Source organism: Callorhinus ursinus, unplaced genomic scaffold, assembly GCF_003265705.2.
Source record: "Callorhinus ursinus isolate GAN/ISIS: 27379988/994484 unplaced genomic scaffold, GSC_fseal_2.0 scaffold72, whole genome shotgun sequence".
Classification (NCBI taxonomy): Eukaryota; Metazoa; Chordata; class Mammalia; order Carnivora; family Otariidae; genus Callorhinus; species Callorhinus ursinus.
In genome coordinates, this window is record NW_027397134.1 from 713,924 (window position 1) to 729,642 (window position 15,719).

The 15,719-nt window shown below is 54.6% G+C and overlaps 1 protein-coding gene across 3 annotated transcripts in view; it reads left to right on the plus strand.

Annotated features, from left to right (window-relative positions):
- Positions 1 to 15,719, plus strand: part of MYO18B (myosin XVIIIB) — a 264,944-nt gene that overhangs the window by 76,057 nt on the left and 173,168 nt on the right. For all 3 annotated transcript variants that reach the window (XM_073886782.1, XM_073886784.1, XM_073886783.1), the window contains exons 17-21: positions 962 to 1,109; positions 7,348 to 7,507; positions 10,449 to 10,632; positions 11,439 to 11,661; positions 15,077 to 15,186. In XM_073886782.1, the coding sequence (XP_073742883.1) occupies positions 962 to 1,109; positions 7,348 to 7,507; positions 10,449 to 10,632; positions 11,439 to 11,661; positions 15,077 to 15,186 (825 nt within the window). The remainder of the gene's footprint in view (positions 1 to 961; positions 1,110 to 7,347; positions 7,508 to 10,448; positions 10,633 to 11,438; positions 11,662 to 15,076; positions 15,187 to 15,719) is intronic.

Consider the following 15,719-nt stretch of genomic DNA (forward strand, 5'->3'; position numbering starts at 1 on the left):
CATAAAGAAAGGCAAGGTGAAGCCTCAGCATATCTGGAATCCGGTCCCCGTTCTGCCCTGTGTCTCTCCATGTGACCCTGTATGTGCCCCTTGTCTTCTCTGGGCCTCTGAGGGGGGTGGGCCAATATTTCCCAGTTAGGGTGCCCAGCTGTTCCGGGTTGCCAAGGGGCTTTGCTGCCTTCAGCGCTGAAATCCTCATGTCCTGGGAAGTCCCTGAGTCCCAGTCACCAAGGGACAGCTGGCCACCCCAGGCATCACACACATTTCTTCCGTAAACACTTGGTGCCATTTTGGGTGATGCCATCTCCCTGTGGGCCCTTGGACGAGCCACTTAGCTTCTCCAGGCCTCTCTGGTTGCCAGAAACAAAACTTCAGAGTTACCTAGATGGTTCCTGGAGCTTGTGGCTAGATTTCAAATTCTGTGCCTGCGCTATTGAACCAAGTTCACTTTCTCCTGTAGAACATTCTTTGGGCACTCTCCCCTCCCACCTTAAGGTCTTAGTTTAAAAAAACATAGACTTCTAAGAAGTGATGCGGATGGAATTACTCCTTTGATGTTAGGCTGTGCACAAATACACACAGCCTGGGGTGTGTAGCTCGAATGTGTAATTTACAGAATGCTTTCCCTTGTTAATTCCCCACTACCTGAGGAAGGTATTGTCAGTCTCCATTTTACATAAAAGGAAATGAGGCTCCTAGTGGTGCAGTAAGTTACCCAAGGTCACACAGGATGTGAGGACAGAGGCTGGATTCAGACCTCCTGAAACTGAGGGGTTGTAACAGTTCTGGGGTTTCCACACTGGGAGTCTGGGGGTGCGTTGGGAGCATGGCTTCGGGCTGGCATGTCTGAGTCATGATGCCGGGGACTCAGATGCCCTGACTCCCAGAGGTGGGAAGAGAAGCCCGGGACTGGCTTCGGTCGGGGATCAGGACTCCACAGTGCTCCTGGATTTTCTGCCAGGTCCGCTTACCAGCCATTGGAGGTGCGGAGGACGCCAGGGGCCTTTTCTGGCTCTTGGACGAGGAGGTCCGGGTGGAGGGTTCCAGTGACAGCGTGGTGCTCGAGCGTCTCTGTGCGGCCTTTGAGAAGAAAGGTGCTGGGGCCGAAGGTAAGGGAGTCAGGCTGAAGGACGAAGGGAGAGGAGTGCTGAGTCCAGCCTGGGAGTTGGAATCTGACCTTGTCTGCTGCAGAGAAAGCTCTGACAAGGCCTGCAAGAGGCGGGGTGGGGGGGGGGGTCTGAGTGCACAGATGTCTGTGCATATGCCTGTGTGTGCTTTCATTCATTTATCAGCAAATGAAATTTATCAATTTAATCAATTAATCAGTTATTTACTAATCATCAATCAGTCATTTATCAGTCGATGATCAGTGTAGTCAACAAATGTATTGACTGGCTACTGTGTGCCAGGCACCATGCTATGCAGTGGGGAGCCAGCCGGACGGGGCTCACATGCTTGTCGGGGGAGGACGTGGGAAGAGCGTGGACAAGCTAACAGATGAGCCTGTCTGTGTTTGACCCCAAGATGACAGACCCTGGCGCTTGATGGTGCGTCAGGCAGACCAAATTCCTCCGGGAGCCAGGGGGCCTGGGGGAGAGGCGTGCAGGCAGATGTGCCGGAGGAGAGGAGACGCAGTGCGGGACAGCAAAGTCGGAGATGTTGTCTGGGCTCAGACTGCCGAAGGCCCACTTGTGGGCCACACACGAAAAAACATTTGTTTCAACCTAGAGCTCTGAGAAGCCATGAAGGATTCTAGGCAGCAGGAGGTATGGTCAGATTCATGTTCTGGAAAGTTCCTGCAGGTGGTGGTGAGGAAGGTGGTCCGGGAGGTGAGAGAGGAGGTGGCCGGACTCTGGGAGTATACACCCACAGCACTTGGTGATGGACTGGACTGGGCATCGAGAGGAGAGATGGAGACATCCGGATAGAACCACGAGGTTGGAGGTCCTGGGCTTTGGCTTCATTCAGCTCCAAGTTCAAGTCCGGCTATCTGTGCTTCACCAGTGGCGACTCTGAGCAAACCTCGAATAGCCCCAGGTGGAGTGCTCACACCATGACGGAGGGGGGGCGGTCACCCCTTCCTGTCTTACGCCAGGATTTCTGTGACAATGATTGGGTGAGAGATGTATCAGCTTTGTTATCGGCCGCGGAGTGTCGTGAGGGCTGATCGATGAGCACAGGGCTGTTGATGGAGATGAAGAATATTGTCCCTGTCAGTTAAGGGGTTGGAGGAATGCTGTCCATTCTCCACACTTGGCACCGAGCTCAGAGCTTCATGTATGCTGTCTAGTCGAATTCTGTCACCTGTCTGGTGGTTGGTATTCTTACCCCCAAGGTGAGGACACTGAGCTCCAGAGAGATGCTTGTAGAGAGGTCTAAGATTACCCAGAAGGTGTCAGCAGGCAGATGCAAAACAATCTCTATCCAGATCAGAATCTCTAGTGACCCCCCCCTCCCCCGCCCAACTCCACCCGGACGCCCTGAGGCTTCTGCGAAGGCAGATTTCGCTTTGAGATCTTCCAGGTCCCCACTGGTGTGGCTCATTCATTCAGCAGTATTTACTGAGCACCTAACACAGCAACCACGAGATACATCCCGACCAAGACAAATATCTCTGCCTCCGTGGGGCTGACATTCCAGCAGAAGAGATGGATGATGAAATGAGGAAATCTGTGAGAAGGTTGGGGCCCACAGTTCTGGTTGAGATCACTTAGGGAATCCAGGTTGGCAGAGACAATGGCCCAGTGGTCAGCCCCGGGACATTCCAATGTCAAGGCCCAGGGATGAGGCCGGTGACCAGGAAATGCAACCGAGGAGGGGCAGCCGGGGGGGTAGGAAGGAAGCCACAAGCGGAGAGAGGGTACTGGCCTCCCTGACCTCTCAGATGAGGTGTGGCTGAGAAGTAGCCATTGATTTGGACACGTAGAGGTCATTGGCAACCGAGATGAGTGCCATTTCGATGGAATATTTGGGGCGAACGTCCACCTGGAGTAGTACGGGAAACTGGGAGAAGATGTGGAGAAAGACGTGTGATGGCTCTCTTTGCTGCTGTCCGCTGGGCTGGCGATAGCATAAGTCTGTACCCCTAAGGGACCCGCCGAGGCCTCTGTCCAGGACGTTCACAGGGCCTTCCTGCTCTTGCATCAGGACCAGATTTTCGGAGCAGAAGCAGTGGCAGCGTCCGAGGGTTCTGGTCGCTTTCCCTGGAGCCAGCTCAGGGCACCGGTACCCAAATTAGTCCCAGAGGATTTGGCCCTGCAGTGGCTGGCCCAAGGCCAACTTCGCCACGCCCAGCACTTTTAGGGGCCCATGCAACTGTTTTATTTTCTGTTACAAGCAGGAAAAAAAAAAACTTTCAGGTCAAATACGATACATATGTATACCTGTCTATATATGTACGTGCATATGGATGTTTATACGTATGTATGTATGAATGTTCTGGGCTGACTTGGATCCCACCTCAAATCCACATGTTGCAGTCCTGGCCTCCAGAAGTTCAGAATGTGACTGTGTTTGTATTTGGAGAGAGGGTCTTTAGCATGGTCATTAAGGTTAGGAGGTCATTGCGGCACGTCTTAATTTCATACGACTGGTGTCCTTTACCAGAAGACATCAGGACTCAGACGTGCGCAGAGCAAAAGGCGGGGAGAAGGCAGCCAGCTCCAAGCCCAGGAGGCAGGCCTCACAGGAAACCAACCCTGCCCACACCTTGACCTTGAACTTCCAGCCTCCAGAACTTTAAGAAAATACATTTCTGTTGTTTAAGTGCCCCCCCCCCCAAGCTAGGGGACCCCCAGCTATGGCAGCCATGGCAGACTAATAGAGTATACTTATGTATTACTAATATTGTTTGTCCAGATACCAATATGGTCATGAAATATAACTTTTAATCCATACATGTTTGAACAGTAGAAGGGGCCCATGAAGGCAGAAGGGCCGAGGGCCCAGGCAGGTCACGATGCAGCCCTGGACTGCCCTCACCCTGCAGGGTCCTCATGCCTGGTGGGCTCCTGGCCATGATCACCTCTGTTCTCTGAAATACATCTGCCTCTTAGCCAGCTGGTGAACGACGAGGGAGGGGCAGAGAGAATGGCTCTTAGTGGAGCTCTTAGTCTGAGCCTCGGATTGTGGATTCTACTGCACCCCACCCACAGTGGGGTCCCTGAGAAGCCAGGTGGCTTATCGGCCCTGGAGGCACCTGAGAACAGAGCCAGTGCCGAGCCTGGGAGTCCTCTCTGCACAGGCCACGCAGACCCGCCACCCTTCTCTGGGCTCTGAACGTGGACCCTGTATTCAGAGCATGACCCCGGGGCGTGGGAGTGGCCTTGTGGGGCGGAGGAAGAGCGTCCCTCAGATCCACTCAACGCCAGGAGACAGAGCTATGAAAAGCTTACCCAGGCTTTGGACCCCAGAGATCCGGGCTGCATCCCAGTCCCACTGCTTAAGTGCAAGGCCCGTGGCTTCTGGGAAGTCACCTCCCCTATCTGTAAAGTGGTAGTAATGGTAACAGCTCCCTCAGGGGGCTCGTGTGTGGATGGATGAGCTAATGTGTGGACGCACGTCCGAGTCCTCCTCCCTCACCTTGGTGCGCGGAGGGCTCCTCCTCAGAGACCCTGCGGACCCCTGTCTGAACCTGTCCCCTCTGCAGCCCCGTGGACCCATCCTGACTCCCTGGTTATTTCCTTCAGGGGCCTCTCCGGGCTCTGGAACGTTTGGTTATCCACTTGCCTCTCCCCCGTCCCGCCCTGTGTGACCGTGGAGGGCGCCGGGCACGGCTCTGTCTCCTCTGCTCTCTCCCCTGTGCCTGGGCACAGCTAGGCCTCTGTGGTCGTCTGCCATTTGCCCTTCCTGTCTCCTCCCTCGCTCTGTTCCAGTCACACTGCTCTCTTGGCCACTCCTCAAACCCACTGAGCATGCTCCCGCCTCAGGGCCCTCACACTGGCAGTTCCCTCTGCCTGGAATGCTCCTCCACCCTGTTTCCGCATGACCGGCTCCCTCACCTCCTTTGGGTCTCGGGGCCTGCCCGACCACCTCGTGAAAAATAATGACTTCTCCTGGCCCGCACCCCTTTCTCCCTTCCTCCTGCTTTTCCCGCCTCCCCTGCAGCCCTCACGCCGGACGGCACGTGTGTGTCCTCACGGGAACATCCGCTCGTGAGGGCAGGGCTGGCTGCCCCCTCTTCTGCCCCACAATGCTCTGGTCTGTATCCTTGATACAGAATAGATGAATATGGGAAAACCCCATGATCCAGAATCAAACGAAATGGATTTCTTGGGCGGAATGTTTCCTGGATCCTGACTTTTAGGCAAATGACACAGAGGAGGCTCAGAAGGAGAAGGCATCAGGGAGGGCGTGGTTGGGGCAGGAGGGGGTCCGGCGAGATCCGTGGCTCCCTCTTCCTCTCCTGTGAGGCCCGAGCTGCCAATCCCAGACACCCCGAGCGGGATGCTCTGATGCTGTCCGTTCCCAGGAGAGAGACCGTGATAGCCTTTGTCTTGGCCTGACAGGGAGAGACCCATTAATTCAGATGTTTTGGTTAAAAAAAAAAGATCTTTTGTCTCTAGGGCTTTCTGATTAGCTCTGAGTTAATGAGAATATTCCATCAGGCAGAACATGAGGGGCTTTCTGGCGACCCCAGTGCTTGCTGTTACCTCTCCGCTAAGTGTCTTTGCTGGGCCAGTGGGCCGCTCCCGAGGGACCCAGGCCCAGTGGACAGTCAGGCGACAGGCATCGGCAGGGCAGACGTAGAGGGGGGTTGCTGGGGCACAGGGGCCCCAGAAGCCCCTACCCCCGTCTGGGAATGTCAGGCTCCTGGGGAGAGGTGATGGTGCAGAGTCACAAGAGAGGAATACGGGGTCAGGCTCTGTCTTCGAGCTGTTTCCATGGGGCTCCTGAGAGCAAACGTTGTCCGTGAAATGCTTGGATGAACCAAATTGTGGTTGAAACCACCTCCCGAAGAAAGGGGAGCGCGAGAGGGCCAAGCAGACCGCCTGGGAGCCTGGGAGTGGTCTCCCTGGGCTGTTCCTGGGAAATGGGACGGCTCCCTGTATCGGGCCGCCACTGGGGATGAACACAGGCTTCGGGTCGGCAGACCTGTGTGCCCATCCCAGCTCTGTCCCTGTGTGCTATGCCACTTCAGCTCATCTCTGAAGCTCATCAAGCAGGCTCATCTCTGAAGCCCAGTGTCACCTTCTAGAAAACCAGCCCACGGAGGCTCACTTCACAGACCAGAGCGGGATCAGGGGACCTCATGCATGGCCGTGTGTCCAGCAGAGGCCGGCTGGGGCTTAGCCCACGTGGATGTCCTTTCTTCTCTCTTGCCTTTGGCCCCCCCTCCCCAAATGCTCTTGGGGTCCTCATTCAGAGCCCAGCCCTGTGCTGGCTGTGAGACATAATGATGCGGGAACATGGTCACTCCCTCAAGCCACTTCTAATTCAGGGCGGGGAGGCGGCCATGCAAGCAGCTCAGACATCGTGCGGGCAGCGTGGACGGACGTGCCAAGGCAGGCGGCCGCTTCGTCACCTTGCTTTTCTGGAAGGTGGCCCTTTGAGGACGGGGACTGCAGGTTCCAAAGGCCTCATGGAAGCGCTGGATGAAGGGATACTTTACTTCACCAGAAGTGTCCCTTGCTGGTAACTTCGGTCAGCCCTGGGTATTGACCACAAAGGACCTCCAAGAAGCCACACACATGGCAGGACCCATGTCCCTCGCAGACCACGAGCAGGGGGAGGGACAGAGAAGCCGACTCTGTGCTGAGCAGGGAGCCTGACGTGGGGCTGGATCCCAGGACCCTGAGATCATGACCTGAGCTGAAGGCAGACGCTTAACTGACTGAGCCACCCAGGTGCCCCTATGTTGTGCATTTATTTGGATGGTACCATTCAAGACGATTTTTGGTGGCACACAAATATTTGCAAAATATTTAATGACAGTGTATTTATTTCCACGAGTATCGGAAAATACAGCATGCACACCCAACCCGTCATGCCACGCTTCTTTATAAATGGATCTTACCTGTTTATAAATGTTTGTCAATTTACAAAAATATTAAGTAAGTAACAACCCAGGTGGTACTTGGGTATGGCAAAAATCTTGAAGATCGTATGCACTGATGGTATGTGGAGAAAACAGGTATCCTGTGTTTAAGAAAGCAAGGAGGAATTGATTCTTTGTTGGAAATGATGCTCAGACATGCATGCAGGGAACAGAGGCAGGTGCCCAGAACTGTTAGCTTTGGATCTCTGGAAACATATTTAAGTGGAAAAAGTGTGTTTTTGGTGATGCCAAGCGATTATGGAGTGTCCCCCCCCCGTACCCCAACACTTACGTGCTTTGTTCGCTTTCAGGGACCTCTGCCCTCCGGTCCTGTGAGCAGCCCCTCCAGTTTGAGATCTTCCACCAGCTGGGGCAGGACCCCGTGCGTTACGACCTCACAGGCTGGCTCCACAGAGCCAAGCCCAACCTCTCAGCCCTGGACGCCCCCCAGGTGCTGCAGCAGTCAAAAAGGTGAGCCTGGCCTGGGGTAGGGACTGGCCTCCCCAGCGGGGCCACGCCATCCCAATAACTCAGCGAGGGATGGTCCGTCCAGCAGCCCCATCCCTCAGATCCGACGGCTCCCTGGGGTCAGTGCAGCACAAACGCCAAAAAGCCAAGACTTCTTCACTTTGGCTGCTTGCCTTTCATTAAGTATCTGGAGGATGATGTGACTGGAACGATTTTATGGACGTCCTAGGACTAGGGGGTCATAAAACAAAAGCGGTAACATTTTGTGCTATAAAAAAAAAAAAGCAAACGGCCTTCCCTGATGGCTCTGCTCAGAAAGTGCTAGCAGCAAGCGCGGCTTGTGGGCCACAGCTCCAGGAAAATGCTTCTGTGGGTGTGTGCGCTGATCCTCCCCGCTTCGCTGCTGGAACTGTGCAGGGGCAGAGCTAGGACACCAGAGAGAAGCCGAGAGCACCAGGGAGGTGCTGGGGGGCGTGGGAAGGGGGAGGAGACACTTACTGACCACCCATGGCAGTGTGCCCGACATCAGGATAAACGTTCTGTAAGTATCTTGCTAATCCTTACAACAAAACCGCCTCCTTAGCCCCATTTCACAGATGGGAGAACTGAGGCCCCAGTTGGTGAAGTGGCCCTCCTTTGATCACACAACAAAAGAGTGGCAGGACCGGGATCCACTTGGGTCTACGTACGTGGTCCTTGCCGAAGTTCTCGGCACACGATGGTCCGAGTCGATAGGAAAGCCCGTATGCAGGAGGGCTCAAGGGTACACAGCTCCTGAAAGTTCAGAGATCCAGCTGGGGGGTGGGGCTGAAGGAAGGTCCATGAGCACAGGGAGGAGAGCATGGAGAGCCAGGGGACCTGAGTCAAGTTCCAGCCCTGCCCCTTCTCACCTGGGTGACTGTGGGCAGTCTCTTTCTCTCCTTTGGTTTTGTTGGCTTGTTTGGCTTCCTTCACCGTAAAATAAATGTGTTGGACCAGGTTGCAAGATTGGGTGGATACTGCGCAGCTTTAGAGTCAGGCAAATGTTCAGTTTCTCCTTTCACCGCTTTTAAGCTGTGTGATGTGGGCCTCAGTTTCACATTCGGGGAAGTGGGAATGACGGGGCCAGGCTTCCGTGTTTGCTGTGAGGCTTTGGTGGCATAACGTAGTGGACGGCTTATGATGGAGCCTGGTTCATAGCAGGCCCTCGGTGCACACCTGTGGCCTCATGCATCCTTTGGCTCTAACGTCCCATGGCTCCAGTCCCCTGGGCAAGAGGTGGAGGGGCAGGGAAAGGGGAGGCCAAGCCTTGTTGACCCGATGCTCTGGTGAGTGAGGGACATTCAGGGAAGAAGGAACAGCATGTGTAAGGTCGTGGCCCATGGAAGTGAAAGAACACCGCAGGTTTGAGGGTAAATTCCATTAGGATGTCTTGCGTGCTTGAGAGCCAAGCATTGGTGATTTTTGAGAGCAAACGGTGCTATTTTTTTTAAAGATTTTATTTATTTATTCATGAGAGACAGAGAGAGAGAGAGAGAGAGAGAGAGGCAGAGGGGGAAGCAGGCTCCCAAGGAGCAGGGAGCCTGATGCAGGGCTCCATCCCAGGACCCTGGGATCATGACCTGAGCCGAAGGCGGACGCTTAACCATCTGAGCCACCCAGGCGCCCAAACGGTGCTGTTTTAAATGTGTAGTTTTACCCTCAGGAGTGCCAGATTCACCAGATTCACTGCTGGTCTAACATTCCAATTTCTGGATCCCACCTGATCTCTTTGGGGACTTGCTTTGTCCATAGGCTTCCCTGAAGGTGCCTATGTACACACAAGTTTCACTGCTTTGGTCCAACCCTTCTGTTCCATATATATCAAGCTGAGACCCAAAGCGAACATGACCTGCCCAAGGGCACACCTCCCACTGAAAACCGCCAAGTCAGATCTACCCAGCCCAGAGCTGGGGCAGTCCACGTATGGGGATCAGGGCTATGGGCACAGCTCTTCTCCCTGTACCAGGGAGTGTTGCCCACCTCCCCCATGGCCCTGACCTCTCCTCTCAGAGCTCCTGCTTCTGGTGTGGGGGGCTTCCCCAGATCCTCCCCAGCTTTTTATTTCAATACCAGTGTAGTCAAGCCGCTGTGAATCTTTGTGCTCTACCCGGCATTTAACCACTTTAAATACCTTTGGATCGTCGGGACAACGATCCTTAATAGTTTGGATAGTCTGGTGAGGCATAGAAGGAGGTAGATAGCAGGGCGGCCTGGATTACAGAGAGTGATGGAAATTGCTTGCATGCTTTCACTGGAGGGGGAGGGGGCCGATGGGACCCAGGAGGCATGAAGCCTTCTCTGTGTCCCAGCCCCATTCAAGGGCACCGCAGGGTCTTCCCGGCCTTCTTCGTCCTTATTGGGCCCAAACAAGAAGGCAAGGCAGCTCAGATTCCTCAGAACAGACACGGAGCCCTGGCCCTACAGCTGTGCATTACCGGGGTGCCGAGGGAAGGCCCTGTCTGCCGCTGGGCATCAGGCCAGGCATTTCACTGATGCTATCTTGCAGGGCCAGAAACTGCCTCTTCAGCCCGTGAGTTGTTCATTCTTGCATGAACCGTATAGTCTAAGCACCTACTATGTGCCAGATCCAGGGACCTACTATGTGCTGGGCCTGTTCTAGGGAGAACCAAGGTGGTTTTGCCCCCTAAGAAAGTGCAGGCTCAGTGGGATTCCTGCAGGTCCGTCAGTGACGAGGATATCCAGTAGGTCTCGCTGCTCTTGCTACTCGAAAATCAGGGGAGGGAGAGGCCTGGAGAAAGAAGCTGGCGTTTGCCACAGAGCAAAGGGACTGTGGATTAAAGTGTAGCAGCTAGGAGGTGTGTTTCAAGGGGAGGGTTCAGGAAGCAGGTTCGCCAGAAGCGAGGTGGGCCTATTCCCCCATGAGCCCCTAAAGTCCCTCTCTCTTTCCCGTCCTCCCTGCCAGGGAGGAGGTGAGGAGCCTGTTCCAGGCCCGGGCCAAGCTGCCCCCCGTGTGCCAGGCCGTGGCCGGCCTGGAGGGCACTACCCAGCAGGCCTTGCAGAGGAGCTGCGCAGTGAGGAGGGCGTTTGCCAGCAGCTTTGCCGCCGTGAAGAGGAAAGCCCCGTGCTCCCAGATCAAGCTACAGATGGTGAGCGCCGCGGCCTCCACTGCCCGGCTCCCCGCCCTCCTCCGGGATGAGTATCAGCCCGCATCATCTCACCTCCCCAGCAAGCCTGGAGAGGCAGGTCTCACCCTGCGCTCCACAAAGGAGGGAGCTGAGGCTCGGAGCAGCATAGAAACGCCCACCATCCCGTCCCTGATCTATCCAAATCTGAGGCCAAAGGCTGGGCTCCTCCATGTTGCCTTGAGCAGCCGTGGCAAGGTCCCAGGATCCACGAATACCCTCTTGACCCGGGTGACAAATATCACAGCCAAACCAGCCCCGCCTGAGCTTCCTCAGCTCTCCAGTGCCTCATTTTCAGCACGAGGCTCTTGTTGGGGGAAGGCAGCGGGATCTAGCACTGGCTGGAAATAGGTCACCGAGACACATCAGTAACAAATGAGAACTCTGTGATTGGTCAGCGGTCAGGCTGAGTCCAGAAGGTGGGACATGGGAAAGGCAAGTTTTGAAAAAAGAAAATCTCATAGCATATTGTACCAGAAAAGCCTATAGGCCTGGGTCCTGGGTTCTAGCCCGCCTCTTCTGCGAGGGGTCTGTGTGACCTGGGGCCCTCCGGCTTGCCCTCAGTCTCCCCATCGGTTACAAGGGCTGTTATGAAGTTCCCCTTTTTCTCTTGAGTGCGAATCAGGCTGTAGGTAGGCAGTCCTTGGTATAGGACTTGGGGACCCCCAGAGATGCCCAGGCTAGGCTTGAGTGTACGTTTGGGGAGCATCACTGTCCGTCTCACCCCAGGGCAGTGGACCTTGACCCCGTCCGTCTCCTCTTGGTCCTAGGATGCGCTGACCAGCATGATCAGACGGTCTCAGATACACTTCATCCACTGCCTTGTGCCGGGCCCCGCGATGAAGAGCAGGGGCAGGCAGGGGTCTCTGACCCCAGCGCAGCCCGGAGGAGATAAGCCGGGGACAGGCGGGCCTCTGTCCTTGGACATCCCGGCATTGAGGGTGCAGCTTGCGGGGTCCCACATCCTGGAGGCACTGCGTCTGCACAGGACAGGTAAGAGACAGCCAGGGAGCGAGCACCTTGTGTCTTAAGTCCTTGACATGCCCGCCAGCTGGTAGCAACAAAGGGACGGGAGCACCAGCTACGTGCCTGAGCGTTCCACGCAGCATCTCGTTTTATTCTGTAAAATAGTGAGCCCATGGAAGGGAAGCTATGATTACAGTTGGGAAAACGGAAGCTCCGAGAGGTGTTAGGACATGCTCAGGGTCGTGCAGTGGTTGGACAGGGCAGAGTTAAAGCCCGTCTTATCTCCTGAATGACATGTGCACTCCTGGAAAGCTAGGGCTGTGTCTGGCTCACCTTCCATTCAACAGCAGATGTCCAGGGAATTTCTACCCTGGGATGGTGAGTGGGATTCCCACAGTGAGCAATACCTTGGTCTTAAGATGCTCAGCCTGATTTGGGAGCTCAGGTGGGAACGCGTAACAGGGGCGTACGTCGTCACCCGGGGATGCAGGAAGTACCAGATGCATAGAGAGGCGGGAGCTCCGTGCTCTCCCTGGGGAGACTAGGGCAAACCTCCGGGAGGAGGTAACGTCTTACTTGGGTCAGGATACAAAGTAAGCGGCTCAAGTCTGGGAGGCAGACGGATCAGCATGTGCAAAAGCCCAGAGGCAGGGGAGAGCCTGGGTTTTCGGGGATTTCGGGGACTGGGGGTTTTAAAGATGCACAGGGCAGTTGTGGCTGATGAGGCGGGCCGTCCGCTTTTGGAGGTTTGGTTTTCAGTGGGTCAAGCTGAGGAGATAAAGAGGGTGGCAGGGGGAAGACTGGAGTTGAATCAGAGGAATAAGTCTTCAGGTCTATATTTTAGAAAGCAAGCATGTGCCCAAGATTTCCACATAGCTCATCTTAGATGCTGAGTTGGCTCCGAATCCTTCTGATTCCTTTCTGCCTCTCAGACCCCAGAGGCCACCACGTGGATTCCCCTCCCTGACATTAGAAAGGGCTCAGGCATGGTCATTGTCTCTGCAGAGGATGGGGTGGCTGGGGCTGGTGGGGAGGCTGGCGAGGTGGGCACCTGTTCGTTGAACTTCTTTGTGGTCACTGGCGCCTGGCCTGTGGCCGTGGCCTTGTGTCCTCCCCCACCCCGTTAAGAGCCAGCACCTGGAGCACCAGGAATTTGACAGAGAAGCTGGAAGCAACTGGAAGCAAAGAAGAGACCCTCACTCTTCGGAGCATCTCATTGATTTTTCCTCCTGCTTGCATAACCACGGGCAAGGGGTGACAGATAATGTCGCAGGGGAAGAGCAGAATGGCCACAGTGGTGGCCGATCGATTCTGCTCAGCTGGCTGGCTGGCAGGAGGCGCTGGGCCTTTGCAGATACTCTGGACTACCCCGTTAGAGCCCCCGTGTGCATCCTCAGCCTGGGGTTCTCACTGTGGTGTCTGCCCTCTGCATTCTCAGTGCAGTTGCCTGGGGCAGGACGAAGTTTTCCAACCAAGTAAAGATTTGATGTCTCATGGTAGAACTTTCCACTTTCTGCCTCCCAGGCCTGGTCAGTTCCTCAATTTTTTCTGTTCCAAGTGGCTCCTGTGTCTCTTACACCATGTAAGAAATACATGTGCGCACACGTGGATACACACACCTATCAAATATTTATGATTTTGAATTTGTGCACATCTGTGCGTATACCCACGTGCGCACATATGTGCAGGGTATTGAGTGCCTCCAACGTGCTAGCACTGTGTCAAGACATAGAATGACTGATGTCATTCTTACCAAGCCCTTAGCACAGCTCCTGGCATATAGCAGATGCGCATTAAACATTACACATTGTGCAGCCTGGTGGGCGTGGCTCTGACCCTGGAGCCGGTCGGCCTGGGCTTGGCTGTTGGCCAACACCGGGCAAGTCCCTCAATCATGCTTCTTTCCTCTGCCCTAACAGCTCAGGTCTCAGGGAGCTGATGAGCTGTTTGATGAGTCAGTAAGAGACTAACAGAAAAGTTGCCCGGATGTGGGAAAACCTCACCGCATGTTAGCATCTTATACACATCCATCATCAGATTCAATCCTTATAGCAACACTGTGACCAGATCTTGTTATTCTCAGCTGACAGGTGAAGAGCTTGAATTTTCAAAGAGATGGGGTCATTCATGAAAAGTCAGAGGGCTAATAAGGGCCGAAATGGGATGGGAGCCCAGATCAGTCTGACCCGAAAGGGCACGCTTGTAATCTCCCAGCCTCTGTCTCTGTGTGGTCAGCATCCTGTGAACCTGGCCTAAGACGTCTTCACCCAGGGAGGCTTCCTGGATTCACCGCACGAACCCACCACCATCACTCTGCCTCATGGTTCATGCATTTGGCTTCCTGTGAAGTCTCAAAGTGGAGTCAGATTTTACCAGACCTTCCACACCTTCTCCCATCCAGCCAGTGGAGGGGTCTTTTTGAGCCAACTGAGGGTCTACCATGCCCCTTGCATCCAGGACCAAGTCCAAACCTTGAGGCTTGGAACTTGACTTCAGTTTCCTTTGGGATCTGGTCCGTGCTCGTCTAGGACCTCATTGTTGGCTACTCTCCACTGGATTAGTTACCGTTACTGTCTGGGTCTGAATCCCAGCTGGGGGAGTTACTGTCCTTGCCACTTTGGGCTAGGTGACTTGAACTCTCTGGGCCTCAATTTCCACATCTATAAAATGGGTCCAATGCTGGAGGTCCCTGAGTGTCTGTAACACAAGGAAGTTGTTAACCGAGCATCTGGTACACAGAAGTGCTAAGTAAATGCTGGTTTCTGCCATGACTAAGGAGCCAGCCTTGGGTTTCCCCTCTCTGGTTCCCTCTGCCAAGATATCCCTTCCACACCCAATCCTGTGGCAAACTCTTACGGCTCCTTTGGAGGCCTGCTCTAACGTCACCTTCTCTTGGGAGCTTTCCACATGTCTCTGCCTGGTCGCCCCACAGAAGGGTACACCCTTGTCCATCCTACGTGCTAGCTTTTTTAAAAACCCTTGAAAATATCCAATGCAGCATTTCCCACATGCAGCCTGTGGGGTGGTCATAAATGTTGGACCAAAAAAATTTTTTCCCATGGTCCAACAGGTTTTAAGCAAAGCCAATCTGGCATCTTCCCTGCGGTGGTCCAAGGAGCCTTTTGGCATTGATGCTGCTGGTACACGGTGTGAACCTCCAGAGGGCAGGTGAAAGTGCTGTTTTTCAAACGTTCAGGGGAGAATTTTATAGGGTTTGTGTTCTGGGGAACACGTTTGGGAAATGCTGATTGAACCCAATCGCTTAAGTTGACAAGTGGGGAAACAGGCCCCAGGAAGTGGGTCCACCCAGCAAGTTCACTGCAGGCGGGGAGCAGGGCAGGGGCTGCCTCCGAGTCCAGGCCCCGGGCTGGTCTTCTCACTTGGACTTCTTGTTCTTCGGCTTGCTCCGGCCCCGCCCTCACCTCCTCTCCCTTCCCCCCAGGCTACGCTGACCACATGGGGCTCGCTCAGTTTCGCCGGCGATTCCAGGTGCTGGACCCTCTCCTCATGAAGAAGCTTACGTTGGCCTCGGAGGGAATAGACGAGAGGAAGGTATGTGGGACAAGAGGGGGTGGAGGCCCTGGGTGTCTTCTGTTCCAGAGGGGATTGCCCCCCCGGGGCGGGGCATCTGGACCAGTGGGGATCGGAGACCCGGAGCACCCGTCTTAAAGCATCACCGTGAAAGCTTCCTCAGGGCCTTTGCACTAACTGTTCCCTCTGCCTGGAACCCGCCTCCCCAATTTTGTTGTGGCTGGTGTCATCTTTCTATTCAGTTGCTGGCTCAGAGCTCCTCACATCATCCTGTCCTGATGTGTGTGTAGCACTTCCCTTCTCTGAAATTATGTACATTTCCTCTGTGTTTTCTGGCTTATAGCAAAAGGGCTCAATAAATTGTCCGTTGAATGAATGAATGAATGAATGAGTGAATGAATACAAATGCCTAACCTTGTATTTCTGCCCCCGTGTGTCTTCTTTCTCCAACTCCACCATAAACTCCTATGGCGGAACCTTGTCTTTATCCCAGTGTCAAACCATCGGTAGATATTTCTGCCTAGAATGGCCACTGGTCTGTCGATGATCACAGA